The sequence below is a fragment of the Morone saxatilis genome, unplaced genomic scaffold (genome assembly GCF_004916995.1).
Source record: "Morone saxatilis isolate NCDOM2014 unplaced genomic scaffold, NCSU_SB_2.0 Contig16, whole genome shotgun sequence".
NCBI classification, from domain to species: domain Eukaryota; kingdom Metazoa; phylum Chordata; class Actinopteri; family Moronidae; genus Morone; species Morone saxatilis.
The window spans coordinates 2317250-2342627 of NW_023339718.1; the positions used below are offsets into that span (position 1 = coordinate 2317250).

The window sequence follows — 25378 nt, forward strand, 5'->3', positions numbered from 1 at the left end:
CATGAGGGGGCAGAGAGGAGCCATGGTGAAGGGGGAGGAGGTAAAGACAGCATTATACTGTACGTAGCTATGGCTCTATTAGACGGCAACAGATCCCGTACTTAAATATATAAAATCTATGAGGCATGAGATCATCTGAGATAGGGAAGCATGGGGGGTGGACCACGGAGGTTTGTTCTGTGGTCCTCATTACTGAATCTATCTCAGTGTGCCTGTCAGTCACCACCTGTCTGTCTGCCTTGTTAAGGGTGCTGGAATCATGAATCTCCCTTAGGAGACAAGCCCACGGAGTATATGGAAGCGCTCCCAGCCCACATATCTTAGCAGCTATAAACATATGCCTGACATAAGTATCCCAGTATAAGCCTCATATAAATAAATCCAAACTTACAAGAGGGAACAGCAGCTAAACCAAACCCTGAGAGACAAAGATGGAAAAGGCTCAGTGGGTCGTGCTCGGCACCATTTCTCCTTCCTTCCTGCAGGATTTTACAGCCAGCAGTAAAAACCTTTCTTAGCTTCCCTCACCACATTCAGCATGGCAGGAAAAGTAAGGAGAGGCAGGGCCAGATAGGCCAGAGTGACGGTGAGGGGAACTAAAACAATCTGCTCTGGGCTTTGTTGTTTCTGTGACCCCTGGAGAAGCACTCTGCTGAGGCCGTTTGTGTGTGTCTGTGCTACACTGTTTGACTGCAAAAACACTGCACAGCACCTACTTCTTTAAGAGTAAAGTGGAGAGAGAGAGAGAGAGAGAGAGAGTCTCAGACTAATCTTGTTTGCCTCTCTCTTGCACTCTCATGTGCCATTTATCCAAGTGGGCAGTGGTCATGAAGATTCAGGGTTTAATTGACTATGTTTTTTTGTTTTGTTTTTCACAGTCGATAATCATCAATAATCTATTCCAGAAGATACTAGATACTGACCACTCAGGTGCCAGACCAAAACGTCAATCCAAGGAATGGAATGTATAGTCCTGGCTACATGAAGGCTACAGCTAAGCCATGGACACACTTCTGGAAAATTGAGCCTTCAAAGAAGGGCTTATGAATCCCATCTCTGACAAAAGATGAGATGGAATTAGTGGGATTTAGGGGCGTCAGCATGAGGCAGGGTGGTATTAGTGATGCTCTTCACACGTCTCCATCCAGGCTGCATCGCAGGACCTCTTTAGAACACACTAGCTGTGAATGTCTGTCACAACATACAGCACTGCGTTGGATGGAGACAGCTGCAGGGCCTGAGGACTGAGCTGATACTACGCCCAGCCCACTGGAACCAGTCCAGTGTGGAGTTATAAAGGAATGTAGAAACTGCGGTTTTGGCAGCTGTACCCTGATAAATGTTGTGAAACAGAGAAAAGTATGCATGTTTTTCAGGCCATATGCTGAAGAGATGTGTCACTGGTGCCATTGACAGCCCTCATTCGAAACATGTTTTAGCCAGCTTATGTGTGAAACACTGGCTCTCTTCAGTACATGCAAGACTGAGTGCATAATACAGAAGCTTAACCAATGAAAAGAATGAAAAGAATAGAGCTTAAGTCCTGCAGAGGACTGTTCCACCTCATAGAACAAGGAAATGTGTTCCTATTGATGTGGTCCATCAAGTCAGGTCCGCTTTAGTCCCTGTGGAGGCACCCAGAGGCAGGCACCTCCTGAGCCCTAAGAGCAGCTGACCACACCCCTGGAACAATGACCTCAATAAACTCGAACATAGCTCCATTTGCTCAAACAGAAGCACTGGGGGGTAAAGGAAAGCTGCAGCAAATCAGAAATGAGTGCTCTGAGGCTTGGAGGAAAACATTACAAATGGACTGTTCTACACATAAATCAATCTTTGCATTTACCACTTGCTATCCAAAAATCCATCTCCACACTCACAGTGGAATGTGCCGGTCCCAGGAATGAGGATTAATGAGAGCGGGATGGCCCAGTCACTACTGTCTCTATTGTTTCTCCTGTTGTATTTTGACAGTGGACTCCCAAGAGAACCTTACCAGGCATATACCTGCAGCCTGTGTGTACTGCAGACCACTGCGTCACAGTAAGAGCAAGGGAGGCCTTGCATTCCAGGAAGATCTTCTTTCTGTCCTCCATCTCTGTCCAGTTCTCCCAATGGGAGGCGGTGGACTGGGATTAACAGAGCGAGTACAGCACATAAATTTCAGCTGTATTGCTGAGTCGCTGTTCCCACACAAACCCCCCTCCTTACCTGACCCAATCCCCCACCCCCACCCCTATCTTTTCACGCCCCAGGAGGATGGGCCGGGAGGCTGGCCATGCAGCCGCATCCCGTTCCGCTCGGCATGCTGGGCCGTAAATACTGCGCAGCATCAGGAACAGCAGGTGCTATCACTCCCTATCATTAATTATCCCTGCTGCATCACTCTGGGGCCTCTCACTCCTAAACTCCAAATTTCTATCTCCTGCACCATCTTATTCTCTACACTCCAACCCTTTCCCATTTTCTCTCACTTTCATGAATTCCAACCATCTCAAATGCCATCAATGTCCACATCTCTACAGCAATTCCATTTCTCCTCCTCAATATCCACCAATCTATCTCCTTATTTCCTACAATCTCACAATCTAGCCCCCATTCATTCGTTTCCTGATGTATCTCAATCTTTGTCCACCACTCTCAGCTTCTCCAAAGTGATTCTTTCCCCCACTGACAGCCTCGCCCACTTTCTTCTCTCCTCATGTGTGTCTTCTAGCGCTTCTCTTCACATTCTGACGGGTTTTCCCTTGCTGTAAATGTATTCCAAAACTGCTGTGCTGCTGCCAGCCAAGAGACGTCACATGGACTGATGGAGCGCTGGGGGGAGAGATAGCCCTTTCCCCCCACCGGAGCGCTCATAAATAATACCGAATCAAAGAGGAAAAGCAGCATGAGAAACTCCCCGAGGTGAAAAGCCAATGAACATGGTCAGAGATGTAAGAGTGGGCCTGCTGATGCTAAAAGTCTGAGCTCCCAGTGTGTCTGGCCACAGAAACATGAGCAGGGCATCCTGTCCCTCTCAGGTGAGAAGCCTTCGTGTCAACTGTGTGGAACCCACAGAAACATCTGGCACAACCACAAAAACAAACAGTCGCTTCCTTCTGACTTGGTCACACTGCCACAAGGCATAATGTGAACTTTAAATTCAGAGCCTGCCTTCGTAATATGAGACCACCCAACATATGAACAGGTTGTGAGCAATTCTGCTCAAGATAACATAGGGTGATGATGACTTAAAAACACATCTGGCAGCAAAAAAAAAAAGAGCCATGGAATGTTTTTCAGCTGCTGCAAAATGCATTCATGGACAAGGAAAAACCACAGTTGAATTCAGTGTCTGTCAGGTATAAGACACACAGAAACTTGCCAAGCCACTGGAGTCCACAATTCATGTCCTAACCACTTTGGACTTGTGTGCACACAGATACACACATACACAAACATACAAAGACACAAAAAACTGTGTTTCTGTTACCCAGTGTCCTAAAAACAACAATCGCATAGGTTCGTCGTTCTCTGAATGTAACCTGGTGGCCTTAAAAGCACACTGCCATCTCTTACCTAACTCAGTGAGTTAGCTGTGCTTCAGGGCAGGTACTGTCCATATTTTTTAAGGCTTACCTTCCTCTAATACAAACACAGAAGACTGCAGTGGCCACTGCTGTAAACCCACCCTACCTTATTTATGCTATGAGGCACAGCAAGAGCTAAGTTAGCATTCCTGAGGCTCACAAAGAGAAAAATAATTATCTCTTTACTTGAAAGGCAAAGGGGCTACCTGTGAATTGCTGCACTTGGCTTTTAAGGCCATTAAAAAAGCTATATCTGCAGAAAACATTGATTATCACTGGGCTGATCATTATAAGAAACCCATGTCAATGGCATGCTTTACTCACATGTCTCCCATTCCACATTTTAACATTGTGTAATAGACACTCAGGCTCAGGCGGTCAGAACAACTCCACCAAAATTACAGGAAAAGAAAGTTAATCACACAAATCCCCTGTAAAAAAAATTTTTTTTACTCGCATTCTCTTTCCAGGGCAGATAAGCTATCTGCCAGCAGCATTAAGGGAATTGCTCTTTCTTTTCTTCAACATCACAGATTTGGAATTTTGACTCATTAGTGTAATCCATTATGAGGAGGTGGACAGGACACTCAGCCTGAATCAATTTGATTCTCCCACACTTTCTATTGATTCCAATCGAACTGCAAGTGGAGTGAAGCTACAGATTGAAAAGATGATAAACAATAAGCCTGGGAAAATTCAAGGATCTTTTGTGACACTACTGCGTGTGCACTTTCTTAAGAGAGCCTGGCATTCTAAAGAAATTGCTTTCCTTACAATGCGGAGCACAATAGTTGTTTTTATTCCAGTATCCTGCCTGCTTTGTTCAATATCTGAGTATAGCAGAGGACATCACTGGCAATGAACCAGAGTTCAGGGTGAAGAGACAATGTCAAAAACACACACACACTTTCGTGGGTGGCAAGTAGAGGCGTAAGAAAAGATTGATACACTTCAGTATTGCAATATTTTGTTATAGCATGACGTGTTCAAACCCCCAACCGCTGGATAGCTGTGTTGTAAATGTAAACTGAGGGCTATGATGTCAGCTAGGGACAGTAACAAATACAGTAAGTAATGTTTTTAACTCCAATTTTAAGCATATGGGGGTGTGTTCTATATACTGTAACAGTTTCCCTTGAATACGATTTTAAAATATATCGCCTCGCTTATAGTATCACAATATATCACAATATATTAAATAGCCCTGTATCGTGGTACACATACACATCACCAGATTCTTGAAAATAATCACCCCTTGTGGCAAGTCATTTCAAAATATTGTACGCTGCTCTGTGGGTCTGTTTACTGCTCCAAGTGCTTGTGTTCATAGTTAGGCATCTAGCATCCAACATCACCAACAGGTTAATTAATCAACATCACACAAAACAGAGTAACCATTTTCCTCCTTGATGAGAGCCGCTGAAAATTAGTGCTCTGATGTGCTCACCTTAGTAAAATATGAAAAGAGAATCTACACATGAAGGACAGTGTTATTTTTATGATTTTTTTCAGGTTGAGCACATATGACTGCAGTGTGGCTGGGAATCAATTCCTGCAGTGAGGAAAGGCTTTTAGTCCTCAAAGGGGGGTCTCATGGATGATTCTGGCAGATACACTGCACAGCTGTAGAAATCATTAGGGCATGCTCGCAGCTTTTATTTTCACTGATAATTCAACATTAAGAAGCTTGGATTTGATTATTTACTTTCATCTCATCGTTCAGGATGAGATTATCCACATTAATGACACGTTAATAAATGACATACAGAAATTAATTTAGGCAAAGACAGAGCAAGTTCCTAAGATCATACACACTGAAGTGGATTTCCCTATTACCAGTAGTAGTGGTTATACTACTTCTGGCACTGGTAACTAGTGCTCTTTGTACTGGTTAGTTATAATGACAGATCATCATCATCATGTCTCAGCTGAGAAGAAAGGCAGAATTATCTGAGCCAGAAGGAAAACATCCTGCAAATGTTTATGCTGCAGTTGAACAAAGTCTTTTGGGAAAAAAGAAAGTTTAGAATAATGCAAAACAGTTCATATAGGAAAGAAAATAGTTGCTCGTCCTTTCTTATTTTCTTTCTTTGACTCTAGACCAGTGTTAAACCCACTTCTGCAAAGGAAGGCTGCTTCTTGTCAGACAAGTGCCCCCTGCTGGTAAAAATTCTAACCATTGGCATTTTAGTGCTACCAATTTTTTATAGACCCCAGATGATTTTCAGATATTTTCCATGTTGTAATACTCCAAGGCTACGAAAATGGAGCAATAAGAGATTGCATGAAGAGTACAAATTTGTCTAAGAAAAAAAACATGTCTAACCGTGGAAACCCAGACACATGTTTTAGTCCTCTTAAAGAATAATCTAAAGGATGTAGGTACTGAAGGAGGTGCCAGCTCATTCTGAAACTTTTAAGTGTAAATCTTGCTGAGGTGCACTTTCTATATTTAATTTTCTACAGGTTATTTTTATTCTTACACAGGATTCAACACTGTTTGTGCAATAACACAACACAACTCCAGATATTCACTCCAGGATGTCTCGATTAGTCCAGATAAAGAATTTAGGCCTGTCTGATGTTGTTAAGGGGTGCAGGACATACAGAACACAGGCCAGAGTGTAGAAGATCAACACAGCAACACATGTTATGTCCCTTAGTGTCCACTATTGATATGCAAGTATATTATTATAGTAGTATACAGTGCAGTGCACAGCAGCTGATTGCTGCCTCTCTCAAAATCATTTACACAGCCTGGGAGAGGAAAAGAGCCTATAAATAGCGAAAAAGATCAAAGTGGAAAGGCAACAGAAACTTATTTATCTCTGTGGACTCTTCCAGTTCAGTACAATCCAGTGCAGTACAGTGCTGTTCTGGTTATTACTATCTATAGGTTCTAATAGGAAGGCAGTTACAGGCAGTCTGTGACCGAGCCCCCTCTTTCCAACTTGTGATCTACCACAGAAACGTTATTTATCACAATAATTGGAAAAATATATATATATCAGACAGACTCACCTTCTTCCGGGGCTGCCATTTCATCATATTTGTAAACCAAAATTGAACAGCATTAAGATATTATATGAGAATGGAATGTAGATTCAAAGAAATCCAGAGCGCAAGTCATGCTGCCTCTCGACTTCCCTCAATTGTGCAGCAGATTTTCTCCAAGAAGCGATGCATGATGATGTGCGAGTCTCAGCTTTGCGGCAATTTCGGGCAGACAGCGCAGTCAACCCAAATCATACACCGGTTAAATCCACAGTCGAGCTCGGAGAATAAATCAGAGACACATGGTGTCGACTGACACTGTTTGGGGGAAAGGTTCCTGTGCGTAAATCCAAAGTAAGAGTCCGTTATGAACCCACTCCCTGCTCACTCGGCACGGTGAATCGGCGCCCCCCAGAACCAATCCGGACTGTGTCTAAGGAAAAATGTATTCTTAAACTTTTTCGAAACGAAGCCGTCCCTGTAAGTAGGCTACAGCATAGGTCCAGCGCTCTCTGATCCAGAGCGAACGACAGGACGACGAGATGTGTGCCAACATGTAGAAATATTCATCACAGTGGTCGAATCCCGTTCTCCAGCGACCGAAACACACTTTTGGAAGTATTCGAGGGGAAACAGTCAAACACAGCCCGGCGGAGACAGCGCGACAAGCAGGGAGATTACTTTCAGGGGGAGGGAGGAGGGGGGGTACAAGCAGCAGGAAAAAAAAATCCCTGGAATTTCTGTGAGGAGCTGGAAGGAAATCCTGATTCCTGCAACAGCAACAAACTGGACTACGGCTCTCAGATGACTTCCTTCCCTGCGCTCCTCCAGCTTTGCAGTTAATGGACTTGGAGCGGTGGAGCTGAGCAGGCAGAAGGTAGCAGGGTCATAGCGCCGCCGGTGTGGACGCACATTTGCCCAAAAAAGTGCGCTTTACATTTACGCACTGAGCTGACGCTGCCATCCAAACAGGAAGCAGGCTGTGGGTTGGTGTATTGCTCAAGGACACCTTTCCAGGTACTAACCACCTGCCAATCTGCTGTGCCAGTCCAAGATGCTCCATATAGAGTACAGGAGACTGACCTATGGTTATGGTGATTTCTGGGTGGAACGTCCTTGCGTAACCTTCCTAAAACTACATTTAGTTACAAAATGGAAGTTGTCAGTGTACTTTACATAACGGTATTTTAACTACATGTAACTAAATTTTATTACATGTATTTTATATATTATTATCTTATATTTATATATTTTCAACAGAATTTAGATCACCATGATGAAACGTGTAGCAGGACCTGGTATAGTTCAAATAGCCTGATGTGTATTCATTTGGGGTCCTTAACACCTAAAAAGGTGGAGAACCACTGAACTAAAGGGTAATTAAATATCTGTTCTGAAACTATAAAGGGCTGCCCAAGTTATCTCCAGACAAATCATTATGTTGCTCCTATGACTTCCCAGTAAGGATTTTTCCCTGTGCTATATTTGTTGTATATTTTCCACCTAAAATCTCTTACAGGATTACTAAAGATCTTCATTGCATTCCATTAAATTGCAAACTTGTCTGACCCATTAAGTCAGGTGCATCGGGTGCTCAACAGGTCTATGTGAACCCTGCAATGCTACACAAGCTCATCACAGATTTAAGTGTTGTTAAAGAGCTGAGGAGATTCAAATAACATCACATTCCACTGCTGCAGTGATCTGCTGCCTTGATCAGGAGAGGCTTCTGATGCTTCTGTCCTTGATTATTTTTGTCTGAATAGTAAATCGAATTCTAAAAGGCACAATTCACAAAGGATGTTGAGCCTTGGACACTGGAAACAATTAAAGCCCTGTTTGTGTAAACTTTGCATGTTTCCTCCTTCTGAGAGCAGCTGTCACATGTAGTACAGTGTGCAATATTTTACTGCACACAACCATCACATGCAAGACATCGCCAAGGACTTGTGATTGGCTTTGTTTGGCCGGCGTGAGAATATATCTGCAGCTTCACCATGCTTAAAAACTGACTTTTTATTATTAATTGTGGAAGCGGGCTGAATAAAATTCAAAACAGAGGACAGGGTTATTCTGGTAGGAAACCTCTCACCACAATCGCTGCCACAGTCACAGAATGAGAACAGAACAGCTATCAACAGTCAAAACAGATCTACTGTTGCTGAACCCAGCTGCTGCCGCACAAAACCAAAGTATTTATCACTGGATACGTGACAGCATTAATACAGCAACTACATTATTGTTTATGCATGAGGAGTTTTCTCAGAGTAAAAGTAAGGTGAATTAAAGAAAAGGTCGATCCCGAAGTGAGGTGAAATCAGTTTAAACAATAGGCTTGTGATTCAAATTGGTTTAGGTAATGGACTCTATGGAGCTGTGGGCTGGTCAATAAGCCGGTGTCTGTTTGGGGTCAGCGGGGTCCACAGAGCACCTAAGGGTCACTCAGATAACAAAAGACAAGTAGGAGGAGGGGGACAAGCTGACATATGGCCTCATGGACAAACCCCTGCTGTGCACGGGGAGTCTATGAGACACTTGGTAATCCACATGGATGAACATGAACAAAATGCTTGACACTACCTCCACAGCCACAGCTGGCAGCCAAACAGAATGACACTGTGGTCAAGCATTGTGATCAAAGCACACGTTTGTAGTCAAGTGGGGGGGGGGGGGGTTTCTTTGTGTGCTTCTGTGTTACAGTATCTGTATTTTGATTCACTTGAAAATAGACCTTTACTCCTACGGACAGCTGGCTCCTGTTTGCCCTGTGCTCCATCCAGCACAGTACGGCAGCAACTAAGATACTATTTACATTTATGTTCTCTTTCAACCACCATGCTTACACTTAAACATTGAAGTCCCACCATCTAACACAGGTTTACACAAGAGATCGTTTCATAAAAGGCATGTTTGATGATCAATCAAAGGCCACTTCAGCGTGCTGTTCAGCAACAGTCTGTTCGTAGTGAAGGCTGTCATCTGGCATCTCCATACAGAAGCAGGCTCCCTGTGCGTGCCTCTGCTTTCCCAATCAGAGCCGCACAGGAAATCAGACTCCAGCCTTCAGAGGGAAACAAAAACCCCCTCTTTCATTTTCCACAACTTGGAGCCGTTTAAAAGTTTGTGCTTCCTTTTCTTGTTCTTGCCAATCATGCCCTCAAAAATGTCTCCACTGTATGTTGTGATTGTGGGCTGATTTCAAAAAGATGACTGCTGTAAAGATGTTAGTTTACTCTTAAATAAATATGAATTAGCTGCACAAAACTCATGTTAAAGGTAAAAAGTTAATCTCCCCAGGCTATATCAGGACTAACACTGTTTTAGAGTCACTGATTGTTACTAACATGTGACACAAAGGAAGGAAAACGTGGCTTATTTTGTGGTTTGCTAACAATAATCTTGCCTGAGAAATGTGAAGGGAAATAGTTTTTAGAGCTAACCCATTAGGAATTCTACAGCCTTTGCTTCACTTAATTTACTATTTTTTTTTCTAGTAAAATGTCCTTGTAACTGTTCAATTTTTCCACAAGGCACACATTTTCTGCTGGAGTGAACAGAGGTTTGTAGGTTGATGTTGCAGCTCAGTCTGACACATTTCCACTTTAAAGAGTCTTAATTTGCCTGCACATAGCAAATCAGTTCCACTTATGATACTTAAAAAATAGACAGATTTGTGAAACCAGTGAAATTTAACGTCCAACTGAAATCTATCTTCATGAAAATATCCCATCGAATGTGGGCAAATACAGGTTTGTACACAGCTCTTGAACATTCACCTGCATGTATGTCTGCTTGCCTGTTTATTAGTCCAGACTAATGCAGTGTGTGTGATAGCAACAGAGGAGATGTGAAAAAATGAAAACTGCCAGGACGGTTTTTAAAGACCGCACAGAGGAGCAACACTCCAGAAGCCCTCCTGAATGTCTGAGGGTAATTTATTTTCACACAGACTCTTAAGTCACGACACTGGAGTGTCGCTGTGCGCTATCTGTCCCCCATTTGAATAAACAGTGGCCTTTTAATTACAAGGGCTAGAGTTTCAAGGCTATAAATTCCACAGTGAGAGCACAGAGATATGTACCTTAATGTCACATGCACGCACATATGTTTGTAGCGATATTCAAGCACGGGACAATACATACAATACTCAAGAAAAGATATTACAAAAAACGTCACCCAAATGCAAGATTCATAAAGGCGAGGGCCTTGAAAACTAATTTATTATATTTCCAGCACGGAAATTTATAACATGAGCATATAATTTACACTGTTTGACAGATTGCTTCCCCAGTAAGACATGGCAGATGGATAAATCTGTTTTGAAATGCTTAACAACATTATAATAATAAAAGTGTTAAACAGCAATGACACCCACCCACTCTGTTGTGCCGTACATCACTGAAAACAAATAACCCTCATCAGCATTCATTCATTCACCTCTTTTACAGTGCTATTCTTGGATGATGTTGTGTCAGAATTTAGCCTGCTGTGGACTATGTGAGACGGGTGTGCACAAGGGTGTGCGTGTCTATGTGTGTGTGCAAGTACATGCATGCATGTGTCTTACTTGGAGCTTGGTGTTGATTAAGTGTCTGGAGCCTGAGGGGGGATAATGAGAGCCTCTAATTAATGAGCCCGTGCATATCTCAGAGTCACAGGGTCCTATCTGCAGAGAACAACTCCACACACACCCATACTCACAGCACATACACACTGAGACACACACACACCTCAGTGCACCGTGGGGATCTTTCCCCACACTGCACAGCATTTTCTCCAGGGAAGCCCAGCTGGGAGTGTGTCACTCTGGCTGCTGTCCCTGATAAGTGTCCTCTAATAGGGATGGATGGGGGTTAGGGAGGCCCGCTATGAGAAGGTCACACGCACTGACCACCCAACGTGCCCCGAGCAAAGGCTGATGTTACGGGCCCTGAAAACCATTCCAAATCTTATTTGTTTGCCTGGTCTTGTCTACAGGGAGCAGAGCGGTTCATCTCCAGAGTCGACTCATTGCTGAACAGAGTGAAGGCAAACACTCACACCAGGATGAATCAGTCGGGTCAGTGTTCAGCTGGAGGCAACCACACCTCACTATGCAGTTTAATAAACAGTTTGAAGAGTGTGATGATTTGGTCTTGAATGACAAAAGCTGTTTTCTGGAGTGTAAAGAAAGCATATTTTTTCAAATTTCTTTCTTCAGTGCCTTCAATTCAGTGTCTGCTGGTCAGCAGGTTGTCTACACAGTGATGTGCGCTGCAGGTGGATCATCTGATTTCAATGTCACATCACGCTCAACAACACTGAGGTCATCTACAAGCACAAATTGACATGGAGTCAGGCTGCAGGGGAGGGCACAGGCAGAACAGAGGCAGAACATTCATTCAATAAAGTCCAGATCTGGGTTCAATCCTGGTTTTTGTGTGGAATAGGACTTTCCCTAGGAGATAGCAGTTAAAGTAAGTGTCTGAAGGGGGCACCTAGCTGTCTACATCCTGCCCATGGCAAAAAAGTAGAAAGCAATGAAAAGGACTGTAGTACAGGAGAACTGGCCATACCGCATTGGCAAGAAAAAAGCACGTAAACAAATAAATGCATCAGCATAGATATCTGGAGCAACAACAAAGCATACATCTCTAAATGTTGAAAACTAAACATGGCGGTTTCACACAAAACATCATACACGTTCTTTGTTTATTTGGTAACGCTGCCTTAGAAAACACTCAATTACAATATCATCTGTGCTTATTCTGCCTAATTTCCTCTGACAAGAACTTCTATGTCTGTCTGTCTCCCTTTCTGTCAGTGAGCATATTTTTAAAACTACTTAATGGACCAGTTCCCCTTCCAAGCGTGTAGAAGAAACTAAAGTGGCTGCAAGGTTTGGCCCTATCTAGAGCTACTGTTTTGTTTGTCCATTCTGAGCTACTGTAGAAACATGGCCGTTCAACATGGCAGCCTCCGTGGAGGAGGACCGGCTCCCTCTGTAGATAGAAACGGCTAATTCAAGGTAACGAAAACAAAACCAATAAATATTATATTCTATTTCTGCAAATAGATCCTCCTAAATGTTACACACTTGATCTTTTGCGGTATTTAGTGGAAAGTTAGACCACGGGTCAAGGAAATACTGAACAGTCACCATTTTGCCATTTGTAAAGCCACCAATACACACTCGCTAGCATTTTAACCACGCCTACAAATGTCATTGAGTTGCTGTAACATATTTGAAATAGACTAGCAATGAGTAAGAAATATTAATGGTATAATAGATAGAGAATAAAATTATTGTATTAAAATACAAAAACAAATTTATGGATTTTGGCTTCTAAAACAAAAAATTCCAACTGAGTGCTAATCAGAAGACGAAACTGCTGGGTCTATTGTCAGAATTGGAGTTAATTTGCGATTTGCGGGTTAAAGGTATAAAGATTGCTTACATTTACATAAAAGAACATCCATGCATACAGTTCAGACGCACTACTACTGAGGCCCCTGGAGTGTAAGTCTTTAGCCCCACAGAGAAAACATAAACACCCTTATCTGTATTCTGTACAGTGTGTGATGATAAAAATGCGATTGAAAGCTCTCTTTTCTTTTGAGACATTATAGTGCTTAATCAATGATTGTTCACACAGTGTAATAAAGACATATGATTATGATCTTTTTATTCTCTTTCAAGTCCCATCCCCTGATTTTCTCTTCTTTATTTTTCTACACTAATGAAGAAGGGCTTGTTTATCCTCTGGAGTCGCTCAACAGTAGATTTGTGTGAAGACATTATGCAAAGAGAAGGACCTTTGCTTTAGAGATGTGTTTAATAATTCAGTGGTCTTGGACATGGATGAAACAGGCTCCAGCATATTGTTTAAATCAGGCCAGCAGTTAAATAGGCGCTGGGGTTTGACGTCTGCGGCAGGATCAATAATAACAGCGTTGCCACATACTCCGACGCATGAGACATCCTGTGTGGTCCTCAGTCTATATACTAAACATAGAGACGGAGCAGGACAATGAATTCAAATGTGTTTGTGTCTATCTGCTTCCACGAATACAAATACACACACGCACAGAAAAACACACAAAACCATGCTGTGGTAAGACCCACCCATCTCTAGGCCCTCATTTAGAAAACCCCAAAACCAAACTCATGCCTCTCTTTTTCAATTACCTTTCTTCCCACCATCGTCACCACACCAAATCTATCTAAATTCTCCCACAGTCTCTTTTTTTCCCCCCTTTCTCTCTCATATCAAATGTATCCATGTGTTACCATCACAAACACACACCCACACACATGCACACTGTGTCACACACCACAATCTGGTAATCATAATAAGCACATTAAAGCATTAAAGCAACAATTTATGGCTGATGATCTTTTGAACAGACTACAATTAATAGCAAATAACTGCGCAAATATTTAACTACTTCTAAGATCCTCTGTAGCCTCTCGTTTGGTTGCTGTGGTTGTTAAAATGAGATTTATAAAAGCTAAGTATGGCTGAGCCAAAGCCAGACCAGATACTGTGGCTTTTGCTCCAACAAAACATGTTTTTTCTTCAATGATCAGGCTATAATACCTTAATACTCAAGGCTTTTTATGCCAATGACAGTTCTTCCTGCCCGTAGTAATGTAAGCCTGTGAGAGAGCATCAAATGTGAATTAACCCTTCTGAAATGGAGAGGGAGGAGTGATGCACAAAAGGATTCAGTAATGACTCCATCTCTTTGCAGAGTAAGAAAGGAAAAGTAAATGAACACAAAGTTGTGGTACTGAGTAGAGTAAATACTGCAGCATGGAGCCAGCTGCTTCGTCGGGTACCGGTGGTTTCTGGTCACTGTTGTGAAGGGATTAGGCCAGTCCACTCCTTAAATCAGTCTGACTTCAGATCAAAGGGGTTAAAGCAGGATTAGGATTAATCTGCCTTGGTAGAACAGGTGTTAATCCCGCAAATTAGCCATGTAGCACAGGCAGGCCTCTCTTTCATCTCAACACCTGACTTATGGGTTGGAATACAGAGAGCTCAGTTACAGGAAAGTAGCGCCATTGTTACCCCACCAGAATTAGTTGTCCTCCCTCACCCTGACCGCTCTGATAACAAGCCCCGCTCTAATGTATCAGCAAGATGACTTCATTTGCATGCAGCCGGTGTTTTGAGAGTAGCTGAGTCAAACAGCTGTGCTCTGTGCTTTCTTTGAAACAAGGGTTATGTAAAGCATACTTTATGATTTGGGATACTAACGGTTCGCTTACAGGATATCCTCGGGCAAGGTGCATCGAATACTTCACCAGATATAAAACAGACCACTGATGCAATTGATACGCATCATGTAGAGGCTCAGGAGCTGATGTAGCAGAAGATGGGAGACGTAGGGGGTTTGACTCCACTCCAAGGACAGCAACACTCCAGTCCTTTCCTATCAAACTCTTCAACACATGCTGCCTCTCACCACCACCAGCTTCCTTCCCTGCTGTCAAACCTCCTTGTCATCGGTATGACTTTTCTACTCCAATCATCTTCATCCCACTCCAGCTCAGCCTCCTGTCAGCTAAGAGTCCGCAATGAAACTGTGTGAGAGCGGTGGGACAAAACCTACACCTGTGGTGACAAACTGACTCCAAATCTACGCTAAAGCTACAGCGCAAACTCAGGACTCTCAGTTCACCTGCCTGAATGCTAAAGACAGCTAATTAGCATTTGTTGGAGGGAGTTACGGTGGTGGTGAAGCTGCTTCCCACAGAGCTCCTGTCTGCTGCCACAGTCACCAGTTTGGCCAGTGGGTTTTCCCCAGTCCGAGTCTCCAGTCCCAGGCTAGACTCTGCCATCTGGCTGGCCTGGTAACAGCCGGCCCCTGTCCCCTGCTGGCCACACTGAAGACAGGAAGACAACCCAAGGAAGGTCAGGCCACACTAGGATGGCCAGGGGGAGTGAGAGGGAGTAGTAGATGTACTGAGGAGGGAAGAGGAGTGACAGATAAACTAATGGATGAGAGAGAAAGTAAGAGAGGGACTGTAAGAGACAGAAAGGACACTGCTTCCTTTAAGCTGCCACCCTCAGCGTGACTCAATGACTGATGAATCCTTCTGTCTTTGCCTCCACAGTCAGTGTACGTGTGTGTGTGTGTGTGTGTGTAATAGAGAGTGTGGTGTGTGAGCATGTGTGCACGCATGAATACAATCCCCCTTTCCTCAAACACATCATGACAGCTCACAGCCGGAACGAAAGCCTCATTTACCCACAATTCAGCAGTAATTCGCAGATCCCCAGCAGGACTTCCAGTGTAGATGACCATTTGGAAGGTCATTAGAAATGCAGTTAAAAAAGCACACAGGAGAGGTTTCTTTTTCAGGCAATGAAATCATTACATATACATTACAGTGACACATATGAATGTGCTTAATCTTGAGGAAGATTCTTGAAATAAGGTAGAAAAAAAAATTGTGAATCACGCCACCCGCTGAGTTTGTTCTATCCCAGCATGATATAATTCTCTTCATTTTGAATTCCAGTTCTTTTGCTCATTCATGCAATGTTGGCGCGAATGAAGCATGCAGAAACATTTGGTGCCGGATTGACGTGTAATGTTGCCTCTGTCAGGCCTTGTTCTCGCACTGTGTAACTTTGGTGTCTAGGTCAGGAAAAGGGCTTGTGTCTTTAGAGTATTTTTTTCTGGCAGGGTGCTTGGGAGAGCTGGGATGAAGCGCCTTTGTGGTGCTAAAAAAACACTGCATGTGGGTTTTGTTTCTATGACAACAATATCTTGACTATTTCTAACAATTTGCTTAACAGGCGTGCTGTGGTTGTGTAAACTAACTGCGGATAAAGAAGGTGTAGAAATCGCTTTTCTACTTTTTCTACGTTTTCGTTTAACCCGTCACTGTCCTTCACCCGCTGCCTGCTGTCCACTCTGTGTATGTGTGTGCCCCGCCCTCGGCCAACAACAAAGCAAAGGAGAGAGATAGAGAAGCTAGTGCAACCATAAATGAAAGCAAAACATGGGAGAAAACTCTGAGCATCATTTTGTTTCTTTTCTGTCTCTGTTATGGTTATAAGCTCAGGATAGACAGACACGGCCAGAACAAGCTTCTCCTCCATTTCTTGGTTTCCAGGGTGATGAGTCCCCCATCTAATATAGGATCGGTTGCCTGAAAAGGAACGAGAGTGACAACACCAGCGCCTTTCTGAAAAGTTCAGAGATTTTCAACTAGAAACGCTCGGAGCGGCTGCAAAAAAAAGGCAGAGCATTCTGAAAAAAGACGATAGGCGCAGCAATTTTTCTCTAAAATGTTTTTCTGGTGTTCCAGCTGATCTCTGCCTTAACTCTCTATGATTTACAGATGGGCTTGTTGCTTAAGTAAGTTCACCGCTAACTGCTGATAACTGTATCTGTAGCTGCTAGTTAGCTCAGTTAACTAGCTGAGACTGGGGGCTCACTGATTTTCAGACGGTTGCAATCTCCAAAAGATTTTAAAATTTTATAGATTTAAAGATTTAAAAGATTTAATACTCACACAAACACTATACCGCAGAGGTCTCTGAGGTTGAAAATCAAATGCAGCCTTGATCAAAGCTTTAAATATTTATAAAAAGAAATGTTTCTCAAATTATCATTCCTAAAAAGTGTATAATAAATCTATAGCTGTAACTGAAAAGTTATTAATAGTGTTAGCGTAGATTTTTGCCCTTCCAGTGTCTTCTTCATTGACATGTTGACCTTCACAGGTCTGACAGTTGAGGAAGAATACTTACCTGATACACTTACCTGATATTGTCTGAGTGAATGCAAATTTAAGCGTGCAGCCACATTGCAGCTCAGAGGAGCCAACATCAGCAATTTTCAGAGTAGGTTAGTCTTTCTCTGACCCTCATTCTTTCTCCACTCTTAGTCTCTCCATCTCTGTCTCACAGTCTCCTTCCCCCTCCCCGGGCCGACCAGGACTTCTCTGTCCTTCATCCTCATTCTATTTCATGCCTCGTCCTTCTCTTGCTCGGTCCTCATCCATCACCACCCGCATCCTGTGCTGCACACCCCTGCCTCCCCCCACCCTTCCAGTATCCAGCCTGACTAGATACAGATACAGCCTTCACTGGGCCTCAGTGCTGACACACTCCTCTGTGACTCATCACTTCATCGGACTCCATTTGGCATTCATCACATCACAACATCTCTATCACCCTCCAACTGAGACACATCAGAAAAACAGCGACTCCAATCAACCATATTTTATTCCATAACTGTGTCATGCCCCTTTGTCAGAGCACTTAATAAAAATTTGTAGCAACTCATAACTAAAGGCTACGTGATATTAAGATGTATGCAGTGGTCCTTAATGTGACAATGGCTTATTTGTTAGATTTATTATTAGCTTAATTGAATCACTTCAAGGGACACGGAGTTGAATCATGATCAAGTGCTACTCATAAGTGAGTATAGAATAGAATAAACATCTCTTAGCAGGTGTTCAGAATGAAAACAGCTTTGAAAAAAAAGACCAGGTCGTAAGACGTGTTGTCTTGTCAAAGCCAAAAGTGTCCATACCGGTTCTGATTGGACGCACTTCTCCTCATTAAACTGCCTCACAGATCTCTTTTTAAGAACTCTGTGGCATTCTGTGGTCTTAATGCTACGATCCATACAAATAGGGATTAAGGCTCACGCTTTCAGTCTCTCCTCAGATGCATGAGATGGTCCGACAGTTTGTTTGAAGCAAGATGCGGGCTGACCTGACTATACCAGATGTTTGTTACACAGAACCACTTAGGAAGTCGTTGTTGGGAACTGTTTGGAAAAAGGCAGGAACAAAATAACTTGCAGGTGATTGGACTATCACGGGCACTTCAACCAATCAGATCAACAAACTATATAACATAGCCAAAGCCGGAGTTATACTAAACGGACACAGGATATGTGATCAGCCATCATGTCAGCCCTTCAGCACCGTTCTTCGCTCTTCTTTCAATAAAGAAATACTCTACAGTTCTGAAATAACTGTTGCTAGCAGCATTTACGCTAACAGTCGCTTCTCAGGCACGTCAACACCCACACACAGTAAACATTAAACCATTCCTGGAGCTCACGCTGTAGCTGCCAGTAGTTCCTCAGGGAACTCTGACTGGTCCAAACTATTTTGGTTTGGACACAAGCGCAAAGCTTGAAGCCTGGCAGAATAGAGGGATATCGTAATTTTGTGACCTCACCTCACAAGCTCAATGAGTTTAAAGACTTATCAGACCCAAAAACACTGCTGGTTATAATAAAGAAAGGATTGTACTGCAAATTCATCACATTTATCATTTTATCCTCCATCTTAGTGATTAAAATTACACCATTTATGCTATAAAGTATTACAGAATATGCACACAATTGATTTGAGGATTCAGTACATAGCAGGATGACATTGCATTGCTGTTGGCAATAATTGAGCCAGATTCAACTGTGGGTTTATTTACTAAAACCCTCTGTGCCAAGCTAACACAGTGGTATTATTGAGATGAATAAGATGTTCTTCGACACAGAGCTATTGTCAATCTGAACACATCACTCGGCTGTAACGCAGCTGAGCGTTTTTCAAACTTTGATCATCACATTTATTTTGGGTTTGATTTTGCGTTCACAGGTGCCGGAAAACATGATGACTAGGAGACAAGGTTTCAGGGCAACCAAAAGCCCAGTGGAGCCCATCTACTGCCCTTTCCTGTAAACAGGCCTCGCCTCAGGACCGTTTGATGTGGTTGGAGAAAAAGGCCGAGACATGATGTAATGCTGGTGAAAGCTGAGTTTGAGAGTTGCAGAGTTTCCACGTTGTGTCCCAACTGAAGCTTCCCACACCCCAGGACCTCTCAAAGGGGCTGGGCATCCCTCAAAGCTCCCCCTGAGGAGCACAACAGATGTGTGGATGCTCTGTGTGCATCAATCATCCATTGTCTTTCATCACACTCACTGCACACAGTGTGTGGCCCATGCGGAGATAAGCAAAATTACGTAATGAACGAGAGCACAACAACTATAATCCCATTCTTTGTAAACTACATGTGTACTATAAATAGCTAGATCACAGTCACAAAAACATATAAAATTCATTAAAAAAAAACATTCTCAAAGGACGATTGTGTTTCATGTGTGTTTTCCTGATGGTAGAATACATAAATAATGAAACATAAAAAAATACATAAGATCAGAAAAGCTACCTCCCTCAGTGCCAGTCCAGATCTGATAATGTATGGGAAGCCACAGTTTAGCATCAAGGTTTGAGCATCTTCGATCAATTAGACTGCCTAGCTAAAACCACCAGCTGCACAGCAGTGTGTGAATTACTGTCTGGGCTTCACACCCCACACTCACTAAAAAAAACACAAGCAAGTAGACTGCATTAAAAGTGGATTATGTGCTCATTAACAACGACATTACATTTATTAACACTTAGGGGTGAAATCAAAGGTATGATAACTGGCGTCACAGCTTCAATTGAGAGGTGTGATGTTCATTTTCACCTTCCACTTAGGAAGAGCGCTCCACAACAGACTGAGCAGAAGTGGTGCTTCAGGCGCGATTACTACAGTAAATGGCATCTCAACAAGAAGTGGATTTAGGGATAAAATTGGGGATTTTCTCATCAGCTGTATTCACTATTCAGGCATTTCTGTTCAGTTGGCTTTATCAGAAACCCTCTGAACCGGAGAGAAATGTGAGTTGCACAGAGGCAGGACGGGGGGTGGGGGGCAAGTTGATGCTTTTCAACACTCAAACTAACAGTCACACGGTGCTATCTTAGAATGCAAACTTGCATTACACTTCTCAGATCTGACAAGTGAATCATGGCTGTAAAAGCCTTCAGCGTGAAATGTTTAGCTGTCATCAGTCTGTACCGATTATTGCTAAAGCATAAAGGGCTGCTGTTGAGCATGAAACTTTTGACTGCTTGGATGACTCTTTGGGAACAATGTGGTCATCCTGGACATGACTGTACTGACGTGGATGGCTGAAGGTGAGGAAGACTGTTCTTAGCTGTTTCAACAGGAAAATACTTTCTGGACCTCAGGGTGAATGGTTAATGTATTCCCAAAGTCCTGACATCCTGACATTTGGTGCCAGGTTCCTTTTGTGTCTGTGAGGGTGATGTGTGAATACAGGTGAAGGCCCATTTGCACATATGTGTGTGTGTGTGTGTGTGTGTGTGTGTGTGTGTGACAAAAAGTATAAAGGAGGAGAGCAGTAATGTGATATGTATGCCACTATCGCCTAAAGTTTGGTTTCAGTGAACCAGAGGTTGAGTTGCATCTGAGGCTTCTTGCTATGCAGATCCACACAGTTCTCCAAAGAGGATAACTGGCTTTGCAGCACTATCAGCCCATCCAGATGGTATACAGGGCAGCTTTGACAGTCCAGAACAAGCTCTCCAGCTGCTCTGCCACCCCCAAATCTCCCTGACCTAAATCTGCTTCTCCCAAGCAGAGAAGAGAGCTGAAGAGTGGACACCTTCAAATTTCACATTTTACACAGTGTAATTAATATTCTCTCTGATTGAGCTTGAATCCAGAACTGCATGAAACAACCAGAAATGATCCTGACGTCGCACATTAGATGAATGTATTGGATGATCAACTGACTCATTCACTATCAATATTATTGACGAGTGAAGCCTCCTCTTCTAGATACCAGTAGCATGACAGCATGTAATCTACAGGGTAATGTCTTTTTATGTATGAATGTAACATTTTACTACTTCACATTTACATGATTATCTACATCAACACCGTCCTCTTTGATGTGAGAACTCATCAAAGTTGGTCTGCATGCAGCTCTACTGCAGCAGTTTCAGGTGCTTTACTAAAAACTGTGATGTAACAACTGATATCATCCAGTTCATAAAAACTCAGCTTCAGGCTTCTGGAGCACTTCATAAATGTCTTCTTTATCATCTTCTGCAAACATCTGGCTGAGAGAATGTGACAGGCCAATGGTGTTCCCTGCAAGAGGTGACGAGGCAAAAAAGATCTAGAGTGATAATAAATTGAGAGAACTGAGAAATTAGTCATTTGTGTGCACAAATTATTAAACTGAGAGCATGAATCATCAAATTGTGCTTTTGTGCAATTGTTTTTTTTTTTGTTTTCTCCATGACATGCCCCAGGCTAACTAACAATCAACTCCATGTGCATTACATTTTTCAGTGCAAGGTTATATATAGGCCTATACGAGATATAAAACATTAATATAGCAGCAAACAACTATTTGCTGTGTAAAAAGAGAATAACAATCTGAGCCTGTCATTGGCAAAAACAAGGACTGGCGCATTTGTTCCCAATGATTAGCTTATGTTGCCGCCGACAATGCAACTCTTTTTGCAAATATTTTCAGATCTAACTCAGTGAATTAAGGGTTTATCCTGACCAAAACAGCATTGGCAAGTGTTGGAAGGACTGCTGTTTCTGTCCAATTTGAAGTGTGTTTAACGATTATCTTCCACATAAAATTACTGGTTTTGTCAATGGAGTCTGGTCAGCCATTGCGCCCATTGTTTTGTTCTGATATGCTGCGACATCTAGTGGCAAGTGAATTTCGTATCTAAAGCTTTTAAATATCTTTTTACCCACAGTCTCTAATCATCACAAACTCCTGGCTCCTGATGTTAAACTTACGAAATGTGTTTTCAGAGGGCAGCATTTTAATTTCAGTTGTGATGAATGTAGATACAAATTATAATGTGCCAACGCCTCATAATACTACAAATGACCCACTCAAGGAGAACGCAAAGCGAATGTGTCAAGATATATTAGAAGCCTCCATCTTACCAGCACTGCCATCTGACAAACACATGCCTGGCATGGAGCCCAGAGGAGAGGGAAAGACAACAGATGCCATCCAAAGCACACCATCCTTCCTCTCTGAGCCTGGCTAGGATACATAAAAAAACAAGTGCAGCCCAGGAGGACAAACCCAAACCATGCTTCAACCTAGCCATGGTTTAACCAAAGCTCTACATACACAGGCCCAAACACGTACTGTACACAAGGCCTTTCCGTGCTTGGGTTTCATCCCAAACACATACAGGAAGATGGTACTTGGAATTTTCTGTCACCTGCTTCCTCGCCCACAGAGCCAAAAGAAGGTTTCTGAGAGCATTATTAGGAGAGACTAAAAGGGAACTTCAAAGCTGTATTTCAGCACAGTTTGGTGGGCGGGGATTGTGTAAATTCAACCTTATGTTGTTGTTAGGCCTCTATGCAAAGTTCAAAAGGTAAAAACATACCCGTGGTTGTACTTTTCATAGCATCATTTACAAGTTTAGTCAGATATTTGACTAACTGAGTAGGCAAGAGGCCAATCCAACAAAGATGCATGAGACGGGGAAAGATTCCACTGAGAGAGATACGATACGCTGCCTTGATTGTTATTCTGCACACTTAATTAAATGGCTCTTTATTTGTGGTATAATTATTCCATTCTAAATTTTCTGGTCTTGCAACAAAAACAAATAAAAATGGGACGCCAGATTCAGCACCTCCACCAGAAAATAGGCAGTTTTCAAGTATAAAACACGAACGTCATATTGGCTGCTGAAAATCATTTTAACACGCACCCCCCCACTGAAATGTACTTTCAAATTGGAAGTAGTAAGAAACAGAACAGCTTCAGTTCAGCAGCCGTAGTCCTGTGCAAATTAAGAGAAGTGGTGATGTGCAATTACCACCCCAATAGCCAGTTCAATAATCACAATTGCACGATGGCCCAGTCCATGCTGTCCCTTCTCAACAGCAGCAACCTATGGACACTCACATCTGCATAGACAGGACAGATAAAGCAAGGAGGGTAATTTTTAAAAGCCCTGTGGGCTGACATAAGGCAGTTAATACACAGTGGGGGATAAAAACCACCGTTGGAGAAACTCTATTGACGTGTTTGACAGTGGCATCTGGGCTGATATTGATCAGTTATTGACTGCAGCCCCCCTTCTCACCCTTTTTTCACAGCCGTTCCCAGCACTGGTTGTAATTGCACACACACAGGAGAACAATACAAGGCACACTGACAACTCAAAAGGACGTGTTCTCAACAAACATACATACCTCCATTGCAAATACAAACATTGATTATTAAGCTGCAGATCGCTACAAATACTGTGCATAGCCACATAAGTGTATAAAGAGGAAAATGAAAGTGTCTGCAGTTCTCTTGCAACTGGATCACCATCATCAATGGTCCACATCAACTAACCCATCTACAAAATCTTCTCAAGACAGATGGAGATACAGTAGGCACACTGTATTGCAAATAAAGTGCTTTTTCAGTCGATGGTTGAAAGCACACACACAGTGCCTCCTGCTGGGTAGCAGCTGAAACCCCTCCCCAGTGTGCCAGCCTCACAGAACAGAGAGAAAGACAGAGCTACCCAGGGACAAGCATGCCTTTCACATTACGATTCATGTATCTATTCTGCAAGTTAATACTGTGAACCAAGAAGGAAATATAATGTAGCTACAGCAGGCACTGCCCCACATATCTCTCGCTCTGTCTCCCTCAATCTTGTCCTCTTCCTCTCCGTCAGGACCCTCACATACATACACCGCAGCTTTTACACTTTGCTATTGGTGCACTCACTGCTCACCTCTCAGGCACGAGGGTTTTTCAACAGGAGACCGAAGCTCACCAAATGGTGCGTGAAATAAAATAGTGACACACGCCCCAATGAAACCTAATAAGACATCACATTACAGAGATGAGAAACTATATCATTACCATGGCAACTGTGAGGCGCACAGCCAGAGGGCTGGCTGGGTGACAAGAAAAGAAAGGGTGGAGGAGAAAAGGATGGAGAAAGACGAACAGGAAACAGGAGATTTGTAAAGAACTATGTATGAATGAAGAAATGGATAGAATTGAGAGTGAGGATATTGACAGAGTCTACTCCCCCCCCCGAGTGATAGGTGTGTAAAAGACAGCATTAGCAGTCAGTCTCTCCTGTCCTCGCTGTCACATGATAACACTCCAGTTCAGTATTTCTCCTTGACACTGTCAATGCTAACCACTAATTAGTGCAGAGCATAATTCCACTATAAACCACTGCCATTCTAAAGCAAGCTCCTGATGAGTGGCAGGATTAATTGGTGTGCTAAGCACAGATGACCCCCTCAATGGAGCTCTCACTGGACCAAAAGCTAGGACTTTATGTGTGAGTAAATGTCAGAGAAAAGTGACGGCTCCTTTACATCTTATCTATGTTTTAGTAATTGGACCGTGTTCATGAGGCACTGAAACATTAAAAACCCCATCTGTGCTCCAACATTTGCTTCATTCATTATCTTATTCAAATGTGTCAAGAATAGTCTTTAAAAGAGAGCACTGAGCAGGATTCCGGTGTGCTGAAACTGCAGTATTTAGTATAATTTTGTGCATGCTGCCCGTGAAGAAACGCCGACTGAGCTGTATGAAATCCCAGCCTTTCAGTGGCAGCTGCAAGCAGTCTGGGGGAGAGAGGGGGCTTCAGTGTGGACGGCGTAATTTTGAGCATCTGGAGCAGCAGGCAGCACTACGCCGCCTACGACCCAGCAGATCAGAGTGGCACTGCCAACACAGAAACCACTACCCTGTTTATTTCCAAACCAGCTGGTAAAGGAACAGGAGGCTGGATAAGGTAGCCAAGTCATTCAAGGGCTGAACAATAAGTGGAAAAGGGGTGGAAGGTGAGACTCGGTGTGAAAAGAACAAGGAAAAAAGAGTGAGAAAGGCTGAGTGTTGATCCGGTAGCAAACACACTGAGGTCCTTCCAGCCAGTTACAGGAAGCCAAAAACAATGGGCAAGTTTCTGGTAG

The 25378-nt window shown here is 43.0% G+C and overlaps 1 protein-coding gene across 3 annotated transcripts in view; it reads right to left on the bottom strand.

Annotated features, from left to right (window-relative positions):
* Window positions 1–25378, bottom strand: part of LOC118325524 (tetratricopeptide repeat protein 28-like) — a 163439-nt gene that overhangs the window by 107056 nt on the left and 31005 nt on the right. The window contains exon 1 of one of the 3 annotated variants that reach the window (XM_035658233.1): window positions 6594–7423. The exons of the other annotated variants lie outside the window; for them this stretch is intronic. Coding sequence (XP_035514126.1) covers window positions 6594–6620 — 27 coding nt within the window. The 5' untranslated portion in view covers window positions 6621–7423. Of the gene's footprint in view, window positions 1–6593; window positions 7424–25378 lie in introns of those variants that run through there. 3 annotated transcript variants of the gene reach the window in all.